This window comes from Vicugna pacos, unplaced genomic scaffold (assembly GCF_048564905.1).
Source record: "Vicugna pacos unplaced genomic scaffold, VicPac4 scaffold_20, whole genome shotgun sequence".
In the NCBI taxonomy this organism is placed as follows: Eukaryota; Metazoa; Chordata; class Mammalia; order Artiodactyla; family Camelidae; genus Vicugna; species Vicugna pacos.
Genome location: NW_027328741.1, coordinates 39766303 through 39789231, shown reverse-complemented (window position 1 = coordinate 39789231; position 22929 = coordinate 39766303). Strand labels below are relative to the sequence as shown.

Below are 22929 nucleotides of genomic sequence, written 5' to 3'. Positions count from 1 at the left end.
GAGACAAGCAGGGCATGTGAAACCCTTCCTTTCCCTCCAGTGTTGACTACCCTAGGGAAGCACCCTGGATGCTCAGCTCCATTGCAGAACAGCCCTGTGCATGATGGGGCTCATTCTCTCAAGGGAAGGCTTGCTGTGGCCCAGAGATACCTGGGACAGGGTGAGTCTCTACTTCTGGGACACAGTATCATGACACTCATTTATCCACAGCCCTGAAGTTCATGGAGAACGTGGCTTCATCAGTAACAAAGAAGACATTTATCGCCTGCCTACTCTTTTGTGTCATCTCTCAGTTGGCTGCTGGAGACAACATGTGTATAAGTATTGGTTCCCCTTAGGCCCCAACATATATGAAGTAACAAAAATTTCTGTGGCTTAACGTTGGTCCAGGGCGACTGTGTAACAGTTCTGACTCTGCTGATGCTAAATTATGGGTGTAGGAATTATGGAACGTCCTCAAATATCTTTCATCATAAAATCAGCTTTTCTTATTTTCTTGTTTCTTTGTAATTACCAAAGACTATAAAATGATGGCTGCACACAAAACAGCAGCTAAAGTTTATGAGCTCTCTTGACATACCCACTGTGGTAAACATGTTACATAATTACTAATTCTCACAATTCTACAAAGCAGATATGAGTGTCCCCTTCTCACAGACGAGGGGAAAACTCAGAACGAGCTGACTCAGGATCACATGGTTCAGTGTCAGCACGTGCAGGCAAACCCAAGTCAAGAAACTACACCCCATCATATATGTACCAAATCAACTCCCACCAATTAACACACAGCGGCGGGGTCAATACTCAGGGAACTCAACACACCTTTCAGCTTTATGGTGCTCCAGAGGCAGCTTCTAGCTGTTTTATAATATCCCGGCTCACTGGTTTCTAACACTAGAAGAAAAGCCCGATTTTGCCATTGTTTGCACAGCAAGTCTGAAATGTTCACAGCGAGATAAAAGAATAAAACTATGATATAAGCAGAAAAAATTTTCCAGGTAGAAAGACATAATGGACGTTGTGCTATTCTGAAGCATTAAGCAAAGGAATCAAAATAAAATCACATTGTTTAAGCCTTATTTTACAAACAGAAAAATTAAGACTGTAAAAAGTTGCAACAGCGCCACCTATGGCTAAAAAGACCTTCCAGGTTGCCGGGAAACATGCAACACAAAAATTGACTGTAAGATGAGAAACGAGAATCAGATAACTAGAAGCTTATGTAGCATATACTGCACTTTGCTTCGGGGGGATGGAGGGGTATTCAGTATTTAATCTGATATTGCTAATACTCCTAAATATAAACAAAAGACATAGGCTCATGGAAGCTCATCTTAGAAGAGGAAAGAATCCAGTCCAGCCACTTCATTTTACACGAGGGGAGACTGAGACCTGAGATCTGTCCTCCTGGCAATCAGCAGCAAAGCTCTCCTAGGTCTCATGTCTTGCACTGTAGTAAAAACCAACAGAACTGTACTAGGCCTATATTCATAAAAGTCACGTCTGTATTTTTCCAACAGTAGGTAATCTAAGTATCTTGCAAAATACTTCTCAAAGAGCCAGGAAATCATAGAAGGGTATTGAAATACAAAAACATTTATTTACATATTAAAACAGCATGAGCTTTATTCTCTCTATTAAAAAAGTGACATGTCAAATCAAAATTTTGAAATTTTAAAACCTGAAAAGAGTGCAGAAAAAAATCAAAATTTTCTTTAGTCACAAAAGAGAGAAGCTTATTCCCTGATAATAATCAATGTGGATTTTTCTAAACTTAATGGTTCTGGTCAGGATCCCGAGAAATTAAATGTCTGATGGATGGTTACACGGCAACATGAATTCTGAGCTTACATTCTGTGTAAATAATCTTCAAGGTCGTCTGCTTAAGGCAATTTAAGTAGTCCCTGTCTCACTAGAATGACACAGATTTCATTAAAGCTTCATACTGCACTTAAAAAAAAACAATCCTAGTTACTTTAAGCCATATTAATGTATATCATATATACACATATTGAATATGCATCAGAAATAAGCTACCCTTTTTAGTATTCAGAGTTGATACTTCTAAACTATCAGTCACTGTGAAAGCACATTTTTATTAAGCACCTCTACGGTGCTTTGTATACAAGGCGTCCAGCTCTCACAGTCAGACAAGGTAAACCATATTACTCAAATTTCACAAATGACAAAATATACTTAAGCCATGTAAACAACTAAGATATTCATCATCAGGAAAGAAAAGAGTAAGGATTTTACTTACAATACTCACTGACAAAGTTTTCTTTCATACTAAGACTACATAAAACAAATTCAGTGTTTGGAAATTTTTCAGTAAATAAGCACCACTAGAAAAAACAAGTAACATCATTAGCAACAGTTGGACTTTCAAAGACCACTTCTCTCTTGCACAATAGTTATTTTAAATGTTTTGTTTTTAGTTCTCACAAAGCACTAAATTAAAAAACTATTTCCTTTACAGTCATTACCTGAGAATAAAACATTTGTGAAAATGTACAATTTTAATTTATGCCACTCTGCCTCTCATTCTCACTGGTGTCTCTCCTTTGAAGACCTCATCAGGCTGAGATAGCTAAAATCGGTCATTTATGGGCTCACAGGAGTTCGGGAAAACACTCAACGGGAAGCTGATTAGAGGAGCAATTGAGAATTCATCCTGTGCAGCCTGGATTCCAGCATCGAGCTAGCCACCGCCAGCTGCGTGTCATTTGGGGCAAGCTGACCCATCTCTCAATCCCTCAGCTACAAAAAAGGAGACACTGATACCTACAATCAAACACTTGCTATGAAGTAAAATATGAGCAAAGCATTTTAGCCTCAGTTAGGCGTCCACTCACAGCGAGTTTGGTCATTATGATGATGAGGATGGCTGTTAACAAATTAAGCTCGACCAAACAGGAGAAATCACCTTAAAGGAGAAACATTTTAAGTCCATGAGTATTTCCTTTTGGGTGGACTGTAGAATATTCTATAGATTTTTTTTTAATAAACCAAATTTTGTCCATTAATTGTAGATTTACAGGTTCATGGACAAGTCTCCAGAAAAATAATTAGAGGCCTCTAACCTCTGAAAATTAAGATGTAAATTTAAAAAAAAAATCAGGGAAGAGATTATACCTCATTTGGGAGAGTATGTGCTTAGCATGCATGAGGCCCTCAATTCAGTCCCCAGTAACTCCATCTAAAAACTTTGTTTTTTAAGAAATAGAGAATTAAAGCAAAAGGATGGAGGAATACGGAAATTTTTAGAGACTCATCTCAGATTTAAGATAGGGAAGAAACCATCCAATTCTCAGAAGAAATCTTGAGGACTATGTAAACTGGATCTGAGATGTCTAGTCTTTTAACATTATTCATGAAATCATATTACCAAGTCTTAAAACTACCTGATAACCCACAGTGGTGATACTGATCATAACAGCTACCATCACGTATCGAGCTCCGGCTAGGACTGCTCTGTTCTGACATCTCTACCCCTAAGGCCTCACCAGGCGGAGAGCACTAAATTCGGTCATTTATGAGCATCTCGTGTAAGTCCTCCATTTGTGCTTCTCACTCTCCCCTCACCAGCTCCTCTGAGGGAAGCACTGTTATCATCTTTCCCACCCGCAGATAAGGCCACTGAGGCACAGACACTAAACCCGTTCCAGGCCACATTGGAATTAAAGGACGTCTGTATTTCTGCTGTTTTGCTTTTGACAAAGGAATCTGAGATATCAATTCAAAGCAGACTGTTAAATAATCAAGTCTGTCAGGTCTTCACCTCAAAGAGCAGATACTATAAATTCCTGCTGTAGGATGAGGCTGCCGTCACAAACTGACTCAGCTTGAAATTAATATCCAAGATGAAGCAGCGGATACACGTAAATATTCACGATTGTCAAGTCTGCCCACGGGTCTGGGCCCTTCACTGCCTGAAAGGGGGTGAAATCCCCACCCGTGTCTGGGAGGGAAGCGCGGCTCTTCCCGGGCTCACCCAGGCTTCATAGGCTATTTACCCCCACAGACTAGCCTCAACGGTTAAAAGCTCTCAAGATTTTTACACCAGGCAAAACTGAAAGACATTTCTGTAGATGGAGCACTTTCTCAGGCTTAAATTTTTTTGCCTACACTCAGCCAGAGGGAGAAAAGAAACAGGACTCTACAAAGTCCTGACCCTCACCACTCACAGGAGTAGAATGACCACAGCAGAAGATGGCCCTTCACATTGCAGGATGTGAACAAAATAAAGATGCCCCAACAACAGGCACTCCCAGACACAGCGCTCAGCAGTCTTCTGCACAATCACAGTTGTGCAGCCCTCAACACCTTCTATTTCCAGAACACTTCATCAGCCCAAAAGAATCCCCCTATCACTAGCATTCACTCCGTAATCCCCCTCCACCCAGCCCCTTCCAACCATCACCTGCTCTCTGCCTCTGCATGTGCCTTTTCTGGGCTTTTCCGATCACTGAAATCAACAATATCTGGCCGTTTGTGTCTGCTTCCTTTCAATTAACATGCTGTTAGCAAGGCTTGTATATTTTGAAGTGGCATCAGCATCTCTTTATTTTTTATTTTTTTTGGAAACGTTAAAGATTATTAGAAGGTGGTAAGTACTATCAAAAAGAGTAGAGTGGAGCATAAGTGATTGTGTTTCAAAGGGAAAAGTGTGGGTTGAACAGTCAGGGTGGACTTCCCAAAACAGGTGGCATTTTTCATTTTCCTCTTTTTTTTTTCTTTTTTATTCACTCTTACGTGTGAATAATGTTCCACTACATGGAGATACTACATTCTGTTCATCCATTCAGCAGCTATGTATGGACGAGGTCCAGAAGAATGAGTGTAAGGGGTGACTAGCATGGATGGCATTTAAGCAAAGGGCAAAATGTGTTTTCAAAAAAAAGCCAACAAACAGAGGCGCAAGGAAATTCAGTGCGTTTCTGAGCAAAGTGCTTGCTTGCTTCGGCAGGACTACCGTGCAGGGCTGGGGCGGATATTGGCAGGAATCACGGTGAGGGAGTCACCTGAGAAGACATCCCACTGCAAGCAGCTCAGCCAATCCTCCTCCCTCATCCTGTATTGTTAGAGCAATGTTTCTAGGTTACTCTTATTTCAATTAATAGCATTTAACTGCACGTCTGATCATCACCATCAGACCACATTACCTCCAAGTCACAGAAAATCATTCACTGACCGGAGCAGCACCAGGACATAATGGTGATGGATTAGGGAGTCCTGCAGCATTCCAGCCTGCAGGCACAAACCCCACATGTGCCCTGGTGATGTCCAGAAAATAAAATGCATGGAAATATCTCACTGCTGGAACACGACAGCTGCCCTCAAATTGCCCGAAAATCATGCTGGCAAAGCACTACTCAACCTTCTCAGTACAAAAAAAAAAAAAAGCTAAGAAGGCAAATTTAGGCTCTTCCATTGAAAACCAGCAGCCACCACTGCCAGTATTTGAGCTGGAATGCTCCTGACTTTGAAAACCACTGCGCAGTTACATTTCAAACGTGAAACTCATATATATATACCACGTAGATGATATTGCAGTAGGATTTTTCTTTTCAAAATTTCCAGTTGCAAAATTAGCACAAGAAAGTTTATGTTTAGGCTTTAAAAAAAAATCAATTATCCTCCATTTTCTTAATTTTGAACTTATTATTATTTTATAAATGGAGCTATGGTGCGTATTTAAAACCTTTTGATTTCTGAAAACAAGACGTTTATGACCTCACTATTTCAGAGCAAACTTTAACGATTCTTTGAGAGGTGGGGCCTGGGGTGCTCACTAACAGCTCTTTAAATACTGACAAGGATGTGCTATTAAGTAATACAAAGGCTCTAAGTCCACATTAGCTCAGAAAGCAAAGAAACCACACCAAAGACTTCCTTAAATATTTTATATATTCCTATTCTTTTGAATATTAAAGCTCTTAAAACATATGATTTTTTTTTGAAAAAGACAACAGCTGTAATAATTTTCCTCTCACCAAGAAAGCAATCTTTATCAGGAATAAAAACCCCTATGGAAATCGAAATGACAGGACGTTTCTAGCTAAGTGAACATCCAGATCTGAACACAAACCTAAATCCTATCAGATCTCACTCGAAGGAGCTCTACAAAGGCCTGGGCAACCCTGGAGATTAGCTCTTTTGTTCCAAATGTTGGCTGAGCTAAGATAGTCACACTAGGCATGGAAAGAGAGAAGAGGAATGTCCCCCTGGCAGCCTCCATCAGTTTTCTTCCAGCCACAAGGTGCCTCTAGGGCAGCCCCGCTAACAAGTCCCCCATAAGAAAAGCCGGCATCCACACTGCCCCTGCCGTCCCCAAGTAGCCCCGAAGCCCATATCCCAGCCTGTGAATGGTCTTCAAATGATCCCCCAGTTGGTGGCACCCTCCACCTCTTCCCCGCTACACACACACACAAAGCCACGACAGCCTTCCCAAAGCACAAATTTGATTACATCAACCCCACTTCAAACAGTTCAGAGGCTCCCTGGTAGAGTTCTAGCCCCACCCCAGACCCTGCTCGCCCAGCCTCATCTCAGTACATAGGTCCCCAGTGACCTCAGGAGCCCCCTGACCTGCTCCTACTTCCCACTTGCCTCCAGGTTCATTTTGACTGTTTCCCAAGGAAGCCTTCCCTCCCTCCAACCTCCACAATTTGTTCCTCTCTTCCTAGAACATTCTAGGCTAACTGACAATGCTAAGCTCTCAAGAAGCAAATACATTTTGCTTATTTATGTGGCTACACTCTCTCTCCCCTAGACTCACTGAAGTGCACGTGTTATGAATAAATGAATGACGGGTTGGATCTCAAAGGGACAGACATACCTGCTCTCACCCGTCCCGACCCTTTTGTCTGTAGTATATCAGAAGCAAAACCAGAAGTACCTTCCCTGAGGGTCACTTCTGTTGACACCCTTCACTGCCTACTGTGTCAGTTCTAGTAAAACTCAACTTCTTCCAAAGCCCTACACCCCGGACTCTCTCCAGTGTCCTCCCCAGCAGGGGCTCCCTCCACCCTGGACCGCACAGGGCACTCTCCCCGGGTCCCCACGCCAAAAGCCTCCAGGCCTCTGCCCGGGCTGCACCTGCGACCTGAGCCACATTCTTGACTCCTTCTCTTGGCTGACTCTTACTCTGTCCTCACAACTGAATGTACAGCCCATTTCTTCCAGGAAGTTCTCTCTGATAATGTCCTTTAAGTCTTGTCTGGGCTCTATCTATAGCAGCAGTACATGGTGACCAACTGGGTGTTTGCCCGCTCCTTTGAGACCACGAACACTTGGGAACCACGTGGGAAGGAGTGAGAGATTACAAGACAGGTGGGGGAATCAAAAAGCAGAAATCACAGCCCAAGTCCCAAATTCAAGGATACTTTCTCAGAAAAAAGTATAAAATATTTCACACGTGTGCCATTTGGCTACTATTTTTGTGGCTTGTGGACAGCAAGAACTTGGTGTTCTAGCCCAAAACCCAGGTTACATGCAAAGAAATGTATATATTCTTATCCAAAGGAAACCAGAGCTGCTCAACAACAGTTTTCATTTAGAACTGAAAGGAAATTTGATAAAGGCAATCTCTCTCTCTCTCTTCTTTCTTTTCTGGAATCATATAATTTTAGAAGTATTTGCGTGACTAACAGACGTCTACAGCCCGTGATTCTGCACTGAAGTGTTTGGGGCTGAGGAAGCCCAGATTACATTCACTCTGTAAATGCAATCACACCAACACACTGATAGGTGCCGTGAGTGGTGGAGCTGATGTTCCAAAGCAGGCAACATTATTCTGTAAGAGAACTCTAAATAGAAAGTAAGAAATGCAATGTCCTGTACTCAATTTCATTTGCTATATGGGCCATTAACTGATAGTATATCTTGACTAATGAAACCCAAAAATAAATTGTCAACTTCGATTTTCTTCATCTGACCGTTTTATGCTAACATCGGATATTAAACTCTCACTCCATATGGAAAGCTCAGGCCTACGCTGCAGCACAGTTACATCCCGTGGAAGAAAGCCGACCAAGGGAGAACTGGAGAGTTTCCCTTCAGAAGCTGCAAAGTCTGGTTTTGCACCTGTACACCATTTGCAACCACGTCATCATCAAAGGAGTTAGACGTTACCTCTCTGGGACGAAAATCACTGCGTGCTTCAGAACCATCAAAGAATGCTGAGCTTTGTGAAACAGTCCAGAGGCGCTTAAATCATACTTTTTCTGAAAGGCTCCAAAACTGACCCACTTCACCATTCCAGGTATAACAGGGAAGTACTGGAAACAGTAGAGAGAACATGCCCTTGAATTCTGACAAGGCCCTGCTTGAATCCTGCTACAGCATTTACTAGTCGCTAAATGGACCAATTCTTTAACCCCTCTGAGAAGGCTTCCCAATCCCCAAAAGGGGGCTGCCGCCGCCCACCTGGGAGGCATGGATGTGAATGAAACACGCAAGTAGGGCGGCCGACTGGTACCTGACACGGGGCCTGGCTAGTTTCCCTCCGCTGCCCTTCTCCCCTTTTAAACTTGCACTGTTCCCTCGGTAACGATCAAGCCCCCGGAACAGACTGCCCGTATCTTCTGTGTATCCCTGGATACATGCCTTACCCTTAGGAGGCCAGAAAAACAACTGCCTCCTCCCAAGTCACTAACAATGTTCTTAAGAGTCTGGGTATTTTTAACTCTATTTTTCAGGGAGACTATTCCAGAATTTTGCAAGCACCATTCTCCAGGTTGGCTCCCCTCCCAGTGCCCATCCCTTCTCACCTCAGATCCTCTGTCTGACTGCCTTCTGTTCATGGGAAAGCGAGTCCGGTAAGGTGGGGCTCCCTAGGCCTCCCTCCCTCCCTCACAGGTGATTGTGACTAACTTCTCCCCACTCCTCACTGCAACTCTAGCTTCTGAGGAGTCTACCCTCCCGTACCCTGCAGCCTCTGCACCTTCCCAAGACGCACACGTGGCCACGACCCTCCCTTCAGATTTCTTCCTGGCTGGCCCTGCCCAGCCCCTGGCCCCTTAAGGATAACTGGCATTGCTTTGAAAATGGCAAACGCCACTGACTGACACACCACAGCTGTATGGTCTGGGCTTTCCTCCAACCAAGACACAGCCCTGCCCCCCTCAGTCTCAGTCTGCAGCTCTCGAGATGATCTAATTCACATGCAAGGCTGTGAACACCAGCTAAGAATGACGACTCCCAACGTGTATCTCTAGTCCGGCTCCTTCACCTGAGCCCCAGGCTCATCGACCCGAGTGCCTCTTTGAAGTCCTAATTTGGATGACAAATGGCATCTTAAAAATGCCTCATGTCCACCATTTACTCTGGAATTCCATTCCTGTCAGGTATCTCCCAGACTCCCCATTTTAGTAACAGCCCCAGCACCCACCGAGGTGTCTGAGGTCACATTCAATTTCCACTGTTCCCTCCCCCAGGCCCTGCCCTGGAATCAGTCCTGTTATCTCCATCAATAAGCCCATCTCAAGTGTAGTTCTGTAGGGACCATGGCCGGAAACACACAAGCTCACAGCATGGTGCACTAACAGTCCTCCGTAGGGTGCTCCCTGGATGGGGAGGCATCTCCTGCCGCTGGTCACCTCAGAAGGCAGTGGATTCTCACACAGGAGGCCCAGGAGAAGGGACTCAAGGTTCTCCCATGGTCTGAGCTTTGAAGGGCCCGAGGTCTGGGGGAGCTCCTAATTAGCAGACACACTTGCCAATGAGCAGATGAGGATGGGGGAACCCACGCAAGGCTGTTATCACTTCAACTCATGGGCTCTCAGGAGCCATGGGAAAGGCCTGTGTCCAGTGTACAGCCCAGCCATCACAGATCCCAGCCTGCATTTGCCAACCCGGACAGCCTAGACTCCATCTACTTGCGACACTTACTTCTGTTCTGTTCCCCACCCAGAATGTGATGGACTCATTCAGATATTCTGGCCTGTCTCAAGCGAGACAAATTCAGTGAAAAATGAAGTGTCCACATTTGGACCAGAGCATGAAAGGAGAAACAAGGCCTCATGGTCAGCATGATGGTGGTGGCCAAACAATTCCACCAGGTGAGATGAACCAGGGTAGGGTTGAGAATCCAAGGTCCTGGGTTGGACAAATCATCTTCCTTCATTGTTGACTGGGGTGTTGGGGACTGACTACCACAAACTAACGACACGTTAGGGGGCCCACGTGGTGGGCGTCAGCTGCAACAGAAACGGATTCAGCTCTTTACTGCCAACATGGGTTAAAAGTAAAGGCCGAGGCAGGAAGGTCTGCACGGCTGCTGAGGCAAACCACAGACCCAGCTCTGAATGCCCACTGGCTGGAGCAGAGAGGAAGCTACGGCCCTTTTAGCAGTCCCTTTGCCCAACAGATCCAGGTAAGCCAGCTACTTAGGAGAAGGCCATGTTGTCCTGATACTCAGAAAAACCAGCCTCGTAAAGGGAAAAAATAGTGGCATGGATTTTAGACCCAATTCTGCCCATTTATGAAGGCAAAGTAAAGTAAATGGCACGGGGAAGTTGAATGCAAAAAAAAAAAAAATTAAAGAACCAAACGGTGACCTCTTCCTCCAACAGCGTCCCCTGCAGCTGTCACCTCCGTGGCGGCCACATCCTCACCAGTGACCGCCGGCCAGGAAGCGACGTCACGCACGTCACACAGCGACAGCCAGGAACCGCGTGCTGAGCACGTTTGTGTAAAAGCAGGAATCGAGCAAAATGCTGCAGAGTTTGACCTTACAAGTTTAAATACTCCATGAAAAGAATCCCTGAGCAGCCGACTAAATCAATTCACATCTTACTTCTTCAAAACAATGAAACAAATTTAATAAGGGCGCATTTGTCATCAAATAAAAGGAGGACCAAACATGTTCCTCAAAAGCAAGGATTTCAACAGGTATCAAACACCAGTGGGTGATGAGCTAACAAAGCAAATATTCCAAAAAATTAGAAAATAAAAAATGACTAAGATAATAGATGGATCAAAACAGCTGTTAAGTTGTTGCTTTTTAAAGCGATGGAGACTGTACGGAGGGCAATCTGGCTATTTCCAATGCAGGGTGTGCACAGCCCACATTTTCAGAAGCAACAACATGCTCACTGGGCAGTACAAGTGAAAAAGGAGTAAAGAAAAAGGAAAAGAGGAACAAGAGAAAATTAGAATCACACAAGAACAAAAATAATTTTGACTGCATGTACAAGAATTTATGTGAGTGTGTGAGGCCAGGGACGCGGGGATGGTGAGGCCCAACCTCACCTCCTGCTCAAGGGAAAGCAGGGGCCTGAGGGGAGCGGCGCTGCCGGGGGACCACAACGTGTTCAGCTCCCCTAACCAAAATTCGACCTACAAGCGACTAGGCAGCTTTTGAGCTACAAATTATTGTCGCATTTCAGTCTGAACCGTTTTACTCACTTCCACCAAGAGTAGTAGGAGAGAATGAGGCTCTGCTCCTGCACCAAAGCATTGTTTAAAAAATTAATGACTGTGGAATAGTAAAAGAAACAATGGAGTAAAAGTGACTGGAGGAGAATGTGCTTGACCCGAGCTCACTGGCCGCGTTATCTCAATGACGTTCAGATGCTGGCTGAGCCCTTATGGTACCAGAATAGACAGACCCACAAGGAGGCAGGTTTAATGCGCTGAACCACTGTGGGCTAAGTACACATCCGGCTACTCCGCCAAGTCCCAAGGGCAGACTTCAAAAGGCAAAAACAAGCTGGCATTCTCTGGTGGGTCTGCAGACTCAGAGACAAGCATTTGTTGAGCAAAAATGTCACCAGTGCCTCCTATGACAAAAGAAGTGGCACTGGCGTGGGGGCTGGGGCAGGGCTCCAGGCTTCCACTGCTCACTCACCAGTCTGTCCAGGGGGAGAAGGTGGTCCCTGCTTAGGTTTCGCTGATGCACCTACTTGACTAATGTCTGGGGCCTCAGCAGGAGTTGACAGATGAGGTGAACGGAGCGAGACTCTGTGTAGCACGGTGCTGGGAGCTATGCCCTCAGCAGTGCCCAGGCTCCTAAACATGCCAGCTCATCTCCAAGAAGCAGATGGGGAGTGCGGGCATGTAGATCACAGGGCCCTGTGAGGACAAGTACAGATCATGGCCACGACATGCCTCTCCTCTTCCTTAAGCCATAGAGGTATTTCTGGGGAGGAACAGAAAATTCATCCAGAGCCTGCTAGGTGGGCTCTCGCAGGTGGGACTAGTGTCCCCTGTGCTTCTCACTCACAGGGCTGGTCTAGACATTCTTTTTATTAATTCCCTAGCATCTTCTCCTCCAACTTACCAACAACCAGAAAGTAGGATCTGATCTTAGGTAAGTTCAAGAATCACAGAGCACCACCTCCAAAGCGGGCCCGGTAGCACATGCCAGGTCTTCTGACCGCCACCTGTGGGACCACCATGAGCCCTCTCCAGACTCAAGGACCGAGGCCGTAGGCCGGGGGGACACAGCTTCCCTCACTCACCCCAGCAAAGGGGGACCACGTCTCGGCAAAGGCATCTCACCCTCTTCAGCCCGAGGGAAAACATGATAGATATACGGGGAAACAGAGCAGAAGGTGGGGGGTAGGCAGCCCAGAAGAGCTCATCTGTACTTCCGAGGCAAAGTGGGGCCATTGACTTAATCACAGGGACAAAGTGGGAATGAACATTTCCCTGCTCTGTCCCATACACCGTGATACGCCTTTCCCTGCATAAGGAGTTCATTAGGAAGTCCCTGGCGGTGTTTCTGATGTCCTAACTTGGCATGGTGGCTGTCGGGCAGGAAGAGACGGCCTGAGCTGAAAAGGTGCTGGGCCTGGGAGGCAGGTGACAGCGGCTCCAGCCGCAGCTCAACCAGCGCCTCGTTCTGCCTCTCGGGGCTCAGCATCTCATCTATAAGCAAAGGGATGAGCATGTACCAGGACAGGCTGCCCAACAGAAATGAAATGAGAGCCATGTAAAGAAAGTTTCCCAGTTGCCACGTTTAAAATTTGAAACAAAGAAACAAACCAACAAACAAAAAACAAATACTAGAATGTGATTTTAAGAACAGATCTTACTTAATCTACTGTATGTAAAATACTATTATTTTGACATGTAATCAATATAGGAAGTAGAGAGATAGTTTATGTACTTTTACTAGACAAGCCTCAGCGTCTGATGTGCATTTGACCTACAGTACATCTCAGCTGAGTCCAGCCTCCTCCCCAGTGCTCCTAGCATCAGTGGCTTTGGCTACTTTATTGGACAGCAACTCCAAGGGTCCCACCATGTTCCTGGCTGTAAAGCGGGAGTAAGTGTCCACACTAACCCTAAAAGGATCTCTCTGAAATAAAGGCGGATTCACTTTGAAATGTCTGGAAACCGGCGGGCTGCACCTCCCTCCCCCCTTGGCTACAAGATTGACTTCTTCCTTGCTGATCCCTTTCTGGATGTAGGGAAGCAATCCAGCACACAGCCAAGGTGGACTGGCTTCCAGGTAAACTTACCTGCTGTCTGTGTCCAGTCCCATGAAGTCCTCCTTCTCAAACGGGATGCAGGGGAGGGGGATCTTGTCCCCAGAATTCTTGGGGCCACCATCCAGCCACTTGGACTTGAGCAAGATGAAGAGTGACTCAGTGAAGTCCTCGATCCTCTTCTCCACCACCCTGCAGTACTCTTAGATTGAAGGCAACGTCGGTGCGTGTCTGCTCGGCTACCTCCCCATGCTGCACAAAGACAAAAAGCTGAGAGTCATTAAGCGATGCACCATACAGCTCCTCTGCATGTGGAGCTTCTCGAAGGCCTTGGCAGAGAGACATTCGGTAATGGTGACAAGGCCCACGACCTTGGGGTGTTTCTGGAAGACGCTCCACCGATTCTCGGGCACATAGCGGTGCCTGTAGTGGATACAGAGTGTCCACTGGGAGCCACAAGGGCTGATATGGCTAACCGAGGTGAGTAGCTGATAGATGCAAAAGAAATTCTCCTCTGAGATGATCTCTATGGATTGGACCACAACGGGACGAGTCTGGTGGTCCTCAGCACACTGCACGTAGTCAGGGATGCTCATGTTGCAGGCCCTGCCGAGAGGGGAGAGGAGATCGAGGTACATTCTCTGCTGTGTGCTACGGGCCCATCTGGGTTGCGGTGACCTGGTGTGTACCAGCCAGAAGACAAGGGAAGCCAAAGCAAATCCAAGGGTACAGTTTGTCCTCAGAGTCTGCATATGGCTACTGTAGCTCGGATCACATTACCCAGCTTTTGGTCTAGGCTTCCTGCCTCTGCAGAGAAAGGTCATTTCTTATTTTCTATTTCCAAGCACCTAGCAAGGCCCTGATGCAAAGTCACTGCTCAAAAATGCTGAATAAAGAAATGAACAAAGGAAATGCTTCCCCAACCCCCTTCAGCAGAATATAAAGAGAAGGACCACAGTAGGATCAAAAGATCTGGATTCCTATTCAATTTATTTGAACTCCTAAGCTTCATAATAATGGATAAGAAAACTTGCCTTGGGGTAGAGGGTACTGTTCATTGGTGGAGCACATGCTTAGCATGTACGAGGTCCTGGGTTCAAACCCCAGTACCTCATTTTAAAAAATCAAACAAATAAATACACCTAATTTCCCTCCTGAAAAAGTATTTTTTAATTCAAAAGTCAAAAAACACCTTGCAATTGACACAACATTGTAAACTTGACTATACTTCAATTAAAAAAAAAGCCTTGCCTTACAAGAATATATCTGGATTACGGATGTTTGAAAATGTAAAATGCATAGGGTACCACCTGCATAAAAGGAGGTGACTGTACACATGTTCTATCCCTCCTTTATGAGTTATACTTCCTTTGGGGAGGTTATAACCTCTCAGAGCTAATTTTCTCAGATTAAAAAATATAAACATTACCTGATTCTCAGTACTGCTGAAGAATCAGATAACTCTATGAAAGCATCTGACCCACAGAGTTTACTCAATAAATGTTTGTTGAATGAATGAATAAACAAGCAAAGTGAATGCTGCTCCCTGCCACAAACCATCATAATGGTACTGCCTGGAAATCCCAAGCCCACGTTCACCCGACTCTGCATTAACAATGTGGGTGACCTGGACAGGCCTGCGTGCTTCACGAAGCCCCAGTTTAATCGTGAATAGAAATAAGGGCAATAACACAAACCTCAAATTGTTAGTGAGTCAGTAATGAATTGTACCCCAACACTGCATGATGGAACCATTAAGAAAACTGGGCAAAGGGTCCATAGGCCCTCTCCATATAATCTCTTACTACCACATGGGAATCTACATTACATCTCAAAATTAAAAGTCTAATATTTTAAAGAGGTTATCGAAGTTAGGTGAGCTCACTGTCTCAAATAAGGAACACACAGTACAAATAGGACAATGCCCAGCCCATGAGATACACTCAGTTAACATTCCCACTGAGCCCACTAGTCCCTCCAACTTCAGAGCAAGAGGATGGGTCCTCGTGGCAACAGGCCACAGCACCTGAAGCTAACAAAGCTAATGGTGTCCACTTAAAAGAGCCCCTGTCACCACCCTTGTTCTAATTTTCTATTTGTAATTTTTTTCTTTTCATTAAATTGGAACTCCAAATTGCATAGAATTCTTACCAGATATCATGATGGCAGCCCTTCAAAACCTGACCACAGAGATCATGATGGCAGCCCTTCTTGGTGAAACAATAAAATGAAAAGCCATTTCCACAAGACCTCTGTGTAAATCTACTAGGGAACTTCATCCTGGACTGAGGAAGAGGACTGGGGAGTAGGGGGAAAACTGGGACACGGAGAAATATGGGCCACCTGTCCCACAATGGACTTTAGACTCACCCTCACCCTCCAGGAACTTCTAAATACACACAGACAGAGTGCTATGGACAAGAATTTTTTTTAAACAAATCCCTGAATCCCTAGCAGATCTTGTTTCTACCGAGACACAAATGTCTTATTTGTATAATGTTTCACAGAAGCCTTAAAATATTATCACCCCAACTTGACACATCAAGAAACTGAGGCAGAGAAGTTTATCACATTCTACAAGATTAGAGAGAGGCCACGTCAGACACCGTATTTAAATCCAAGTCCCTGCTCCGTTGCTCACACTAGAAAGTGTCACATACTGCCTCTTTCCTGCCCTCTCCCTGCAATAAATCTCTGAAGAGTCTTTTCTGTGTCACCTGCAATCAAAATCACATCAATTTTTCACAAAGAGCTATGTCACTCCTTGGAGGACATACCAAAATCTAAAGGGTTGGGTTGAGAGGAGATATTTGCATTTTCTGTTTCTCAAAGGAAACATGGCTTTAAAAGAAACTGAAAAGTATTTATCTAGTCTAAGCGCTCATTGTGCACAGAAAGAAACGGAGGCTCAGAGGAGAAGAGGAAAGGGCGTTATTAACAAATATTGCCTCAGTGCAGCACTAAGCCAGCCCTGGGCACTTCTGGGGGAGGATCTGGAAGGCCCAGGAAAATGAGTGTTAGAAAATAGAAAGAGAAGAAGAATATAAGGTCCCGTCTCTACACCACCATACCATGAATTTCCACCAAATTACCCAGTATGGGTGCAGCCAATAGTAAGGTTGTCTAAACAGGTTATTGAAACCTGGAATTCTCAACCATAGTGGAAATTCCAGCATTTACTGTGCTTTTTTCCCAGTTCAATCATCAATTCAGTGGGCATTCTGTACCAGGGACTACACGAGACCTGGAGTTCTCCCAAATAAAGATCTCTATTACCACGTGTGCAAACCACATAAAGGCAACCAGAAGAAAAGCGCCCACAGATAAGATGGAATTACTGAAACTGAAAGCAGCCAAAGAGCATATATTACTAGGAAAAATGGTGCTCCTATAAATGGACTCATGGACATAGAAAGCAAACTGTATTTAGCAGGCAGGAAAGGAGGGATTAACAGATACAAATTAGTAAATATAAAATAAATGACAAGGACCTGCTATATAACACAGGGAACTATATTCAATTTCTTGTAATGAGTTATACTAAAAACAATCTAAAACATATGTATATACATATGCATATGTTTATAACTGAATCTCTGCTGTACACCTGAAACTAACATTGTAAATTGACTACACTTAAATAAAAAATAATTTAAAAAATAAGTAAAAATAAAAGCAACGCCATTAAGAAAAAATAAAAGAACACTCTAATCCCCTTAGCTGTAGGTGGTGGAGAATTCTGGTTGTAAACACCAAGTCCACTGGATCACTCCAGCAATGGCTGTCACTCTTTCTGACCATCAGAGAGTCACTTGCTTCACTGAGGTTTCTTTTCTCTTCTGTGAAAGGCTACAGCTGCAACTAACGATGTATAGAATCTCATCATTCACAAGCCCAACAAGTAGTGAGGACTTCCCATGGGCCAGGCTCTGGACAGAGGAAAATATAGGGTCCGAAATATATTCATGGGTAGAAGAAGTTTGTGCCATAAAGACGTTAATTCTTCCTGTTTTGATAGACAGATTCATTGCAATTCTGATTAGAATTCCTACCAGATTTTTCTTGGAATGTAACAAGTGAATTTATGGTCAAGATTAGCCAAGAAATTTCTTTAGAACCACCACTGGGGAGGGGTGGATAGGTCATTAATTTCCACTGCTCTTTCTGAAGTGATAAAAACGTTCTGGAATAATAATGGTTGCACAACTGTGAATATGCTAAAAGCTGCTGAATTTTACCATTTAAATGGATGTACTTCATGGTGTGTGAACTATATCACAATAACGCTGTTATATGAAAAAATATTTCTTGACAAATATTTTTCTTTTTATACCACTAGTCTGTCCCACAATTTAAGAAAAACAAAAAACCAATACAAACCAAACTGTGCCAGGAGTTCTTTAGGACTGCAATATCCCTGGGTCTCCAAGGCCTCTGGTGATGCTGTTCCTGTTAACACACACTAGCTGGGCTGGGCTAGCTAGGGACTGTAACTATCTTTTTAAAATTGACTGTCACACATTTCACCCTTGGAGAGGGAAGGAAGGAGGATATCACAGCTTCATGCCTTCAGCTCATTTTTAACAGAACCAAGCCCTGCTTTCACCACTGTTAATCCCTCTCACTATAAAAACACGTGACATCAACAAGCACCGCCATCATAACACCTGAAAGTGTTCAAGATACTTACCTGCGGCAGAAACACTGAGGGAGGAGACAGAAGCTTGCTCAGCACTGATGCTCCCTTTTCCCGACTCCACCAGGTGAAGCTGGGCGCTACAGCCAGAGGCTCTCAGTCCGGGGAGCAGCACACACGCCACTGAGCTGGTCCTGAGGGAGGGTGAAAGGGAAAGGAGGGCAGCCCTAGGGGGGAGGGAAAGGGGGGGTGCGGGCTGCAGCCCCGCTCGGAGGCCAGCCCCAGCCCCAGCCCAAGCCGCCCGCCCCGTCCGGGTGTGCAGACCCCGCCCGCCCGGGACACAGCCCGCCCAGTGGTGGGGACGGGTCGGCGGCCTAGGAGAGGAAGCCCGGGAGGGGAGGACTCGCGGGCGGAAGAGGGGAAGCGGACGCCAGCCGCGGACTGAGGGGAGCCCGGCTGGGCCAAGAGGCGCAGGGGCACACCTGGCCCTGGACAGCTGTGGCCGGGGCGCCGGGGCAGGTGGCGCGGGCAGAGGGGTCTGGCCCGAGCAATCCAGCTGAACACACGCTGACTGGCGCCCTGGGGGGCTGTGACACGCCGACCGCCCTCCCGCAGCCGCCTCACCCCTTTCCCGATATCCCCTCACCTTGCACTTCCACAGCCAGAGGCCCCGGCCCCAGGCAGTAGCCAAAGGCCTACAGGGCGACAGAGCTGAGAAGCCATTGGGGCCGATCCCCGGCTCGGAGCTGGAGCTTCCAACCCGCGGTCCAGCTGGCAGCAACTGCGCATGCGCAGGAGGGCCAGCGATCCGCTCTGGGTCCTGAGAGAGAAGGGGAACCGAGGGAGGGAGAATAGGGGAGGAGGAGGGGAGGCGGGGAAAAGTGGAGGGAGACACATGGACAGGAGGAGCAGAGGGAAGGCAGTTATCTGGAATTGGGAGGGGAGTAACAGAGATGGGGAGAAAGCGTTTTACCTCTTGTGGCACCCCGAAGGAGGCAGCAGTCCTGCCTATACACCCTTCTCTTACCCGTCATTGCCCACAGATCATATTTTACGTCCCTGGCCCAGCCCTCCAGCTAAGGTCTCTGCAGAAACCCTACGGGTATCATACCCGTTGCCCCCACAAGGAGCTAGGTTTACTGTTGCTCAGGGAACCAAGCACCCGCAGGTGTTGTTTCTCAGAACTACCTTGGGAAGAGTACATATTCCCCTTTTACACGCTGGGAAACAGGCAGGCACGATCTCTGCCTTAGCTCCACTGTCCCAAATGTTGGGCTGGCAGGGAGCGGGAGGTAAAATGTCAGAGCCCCAGAAGGAGCAGACTGCCTGAGTGTTGGTGTAGAGTCCCCATCCCTCCTGGGTAAACCACACCCCAACCTCGGGGAATAATCAAGGGCTCACCGTAGGCCCCTGTGTGTGGGAGAGCTGCCCTCAGTCCCAGTGTCCAACTTGCTAGGTAGGTAGAAGTGTTATTGAGTCCAAATTCATTCTCCTCAGTGCAGGACAGGCCAGTAAGTTGGGAGACCAAGTGTTGGGGCATGGAATAGCAAGTTTCTGTAGACCTAGATGGCAAACTAATGTCCTGGAAAACCATCTCCCCAAGTCACAATTCAGGCTGCTTTCCTATGTGCTTGGTTTTTGCAAACTTCTTGGTGTAGGAATTCCTTCTTGTTAGAATCCTTTGTTCTTGCAGCTATCTCCCTGGGTCAGATCCCTGTAAACCTCCAACAAAACAAACGTTATTTTCTATTCTGCAACGTGTTATCTTTATATGATTGGAAAAGTGTTAAATACCCTTAAAGGTCAGAGCCTTCAGAATAGGCTCTCCTGTATATTTTAGGCTCTAGGCAACATTGTTTTACAAGCAAGAAGAAGCCTAGGAGACAGAGCACAGGGTTAAAGTCAAAGGAACAGATCTAATATGGAGTCAGATTTCTTCTTTTCTATTACTGTGGCAGAAGCCACTTGAGGATTTAAATCCCTTAAAGTTAAAAATAAGTAAAACTTTAAAGGAATTTACATACATTGGTGGGAACTTGCATAGCATATCTGGAAAAGCACACAAAGGATTGTAAACATTGGCATCTCCAGGGAGGCATGTAAGAACAGAGGATGAGGGAAAACTTCTTTCACTTGAGTATTTTTTGCTCTGTTTGAATTTTTTTAACCATATGCATATATTTCTTTTTCAGTTAAAATAAATGTGTAATGGAGCAAAGGAGTAACTAGCTCAGCAAATACAGCAGCCATAGACTCACTGAGTCATCATTTTCGATTTAAGCCAGGAAGCATTGATTGTCTCTCTCCTATGTGCCCAGTGCTGTTTTAAAACTCTTTTATATATTTTTTTAATAAAATAATAACATGCTATCCCTCACCCCTGCTCAGGGCTGGTGGGAAACCAACTGAGTTTTTATTGAGTTGTTTTCCAAGGAGTAGAGATGAGTTATAAACAGAACACAACTTCAGGGCAAAACAGGCGGACTGGTTTTCCAGCAGGCCAGATAGCGATGACGGGTTTTCAATAGAGGCGCACAGAGGCTGAGAGAGAAAGCCTCCAGGACCCTACAGAAAGCTGCCCACAGTGCCTTCTCCATGGCACTACTGAAATAGGAAAGAACAAATCTGACTCCATATTAGATCTGTTCCTTTGACTTTAAACCTGTGCCCTGTTTCCTAGGCTTAGTCTTGCTGTTTCTGCACCTTTTGTGAAACAATGTTGCCTAGATCCTGAAATATACAGGAGACCCTATTCTCAAGGCTCTGACTTTGAAGGATATTATCACTTTTCCATTCGTATAAAGATAACAAGATACAGAATAGAAAATAACATTTGCTTGTTGGAGGTTTACACGGATCTGACCCAGGTGAAGAGCTGCAAGAACAAAGGATTCTAACAACAAAGAATTCATACACCAAGTTTGCAACAACCAAGCATTCCCGCTTCCCCTTTTTAATATAAGAAGAGCCTGAATTCTGACTTGGGATGATGGTTCTCCAGGACATTGGTCTACCATCTTCTCCGCTGGCTTTACAAATTAAAGCCGCTATTTCTTGCCCCAAATCCTTGTCTCCTGATGTGTTGGCCTATAATGCACGAGTAGAACAAGCGTGGACTCGGAAACACAAACATACATTGAAAGTACGCATTTGGTATATTAAATGACCTGCTTCCACTCGTATTCCTGAGGTTTTCTTCTCTTGACCACTCCTACTATATTTATGAAAAACCTGTCATGTGGACACATTTCCTTCTCTAGCCACTACCCTTCCATGTAAAAACTGATGCCAAGAAGGCAATGGAAGTTGCTAGAAGGTATTACCTGGCCAAAAAAGAGCAGAAGTGGGTTCTGGCTGATGTTCAGGAGCAGGCCGGGGCACCTGACAAGATGTCATAAGTACGGATAGACAGCTGGGCACCAAAGGAGAAGCTTCTAAACTTCCATGAGGGAATTGTTGGATAGGAAGGAACAGTCCCAGACTATAGCTCTGATCCCACCACGAGCTTCCTGGGCAAGGCTGGGCAAGTCATTTAAATTCTCTAGACCCGTGCTGTCCAACACGGGAGCCACCAGCCACATGCAGGATAATGATGTTATTCTGTAGCCAGACAGAATTATAAATAAACACTTTATTGCAAAGGGTCAGCAGGTATAATATTTAAAAACATTATTGGTTATCTTGCCCTAACAAGTTATTTTTGTATGTCTAGCTTTCTGTGGGTTGTAATGCCTGCAACTAATGTTTCCCTTACAGTGAGGTATTTTGAAATTATAAGTTACTGGACACAGTACACTCATATCACAGTTGAAAAAAACTGATCTAAATAAGCAAGGTGATCTGACTTAGTAGTTATGAGCAGGGGCTCTGGGGCCAGCCTGCATAAGTATTAATTCTCACTCTCCCTCCAGGGAGTTCTGTGTGAATCTTGGACAAATTATTGTTGCTGTTGTTGTTGTTGTTGTCATTGTCATTGTTATTATTTGTGCCTCTTTTTCCTTACCTTTTAAATAGCGAGGAAAATGTAGACTCTATCCCCTACAGTGTTGGCAGGATTAAATGAGTAAACGTCTGTGCTGCCCACTTCCCTGGGTTTCAGCATTCTCCAGGCAATCAGTGCCAAACGCAGTGGCATTCTCCACTGTCTTCGTCAGTCTGGGATTCTGTAACAAATTACCGTGTGTCGGGTGGCTTAAACAACCAGCATATTCCTTATGGTTTGGAGGCTGAGGCTTTCAAGGTCAATGTATCTGGGAGAGGATTGCCAGCTCGAAGATGGCTGTCTTCCCACTATCTTCATGGCCCAGAGAGGAGAGAGAAGCAAGCACTTTGGGGCCCTGTATAAGAACACTAATACCATTCATGAGGGCAATACTCTCATGACCTCATTTTATCCTACTAATCACCTCCCAAAGGCCCCGCATCCTTATATCATCAACCTGGGAGATGAGGTTTCGACATATGGATTTTGAGGGGATGCATTCAGTCCACACATCGGCTAACTCTCCCAAACATGCAGTCATCAAACCTGTAGCTAATTTCAAAATAATGTTTATATCTCTCTGCCCATTTCCATTCCTACATCTACTAACACTGAAGCCCTGCTACATTTTATTTCTTATTTTCCTTGTAGAGGTTTAATTGATTCCTCTAACTCCAAGGATTCGCTCACTCCAGTCTGCTTGACAGCCCTGCCAGGTAGGACTTCCTTAAAACACCTTCCCACTTCACCTGGTTGTTTTTTAGGTGTAAATGTCAGAATTCTCTCCACACCCCATCCTAGACCTTTAATCCCTTACACTACCGCTCACTATGTTATTTTCCTATTACCACTGTAACAAATTCCATTAAGCT

At 45.2% G+C, this 22929-nt stretch overlaps 1 protein-coding gene across 1 annotated transcript in view; it reads right to left on the bottom strand.

The window, feature by feature from the left end:
* LOC140693983 (uncharacterized) overlaps nt 1-21669 on the bottom strand; it is a 72227-nt gene extending 50558 nt beyond the window's left edge. The window contains exons 1-4 of the mRNA XM_072957483.1: nt 21399-21669; nt 18722-19002; nt 18130-18269; nt 13473-13691 (exon numbers count right to left, since the gene is read on the bottom strand). Coding sequence (XP_072813584.1) covers nt 13473-13691; nt 18130-18269; nt 18722-18972 — 610 coding nt within the window. The 5' untranslated portion in view covers nt 18973-19002; nt 21399-21669. The remainder of the gene's footprint in view (nt 1-13472; nt 13692-18129; nt 18270-18721; nt 19003-21398) is intronic.
* Between the last annotated feature and the right edge of the window lie 1260 nt (nt 21670-22929).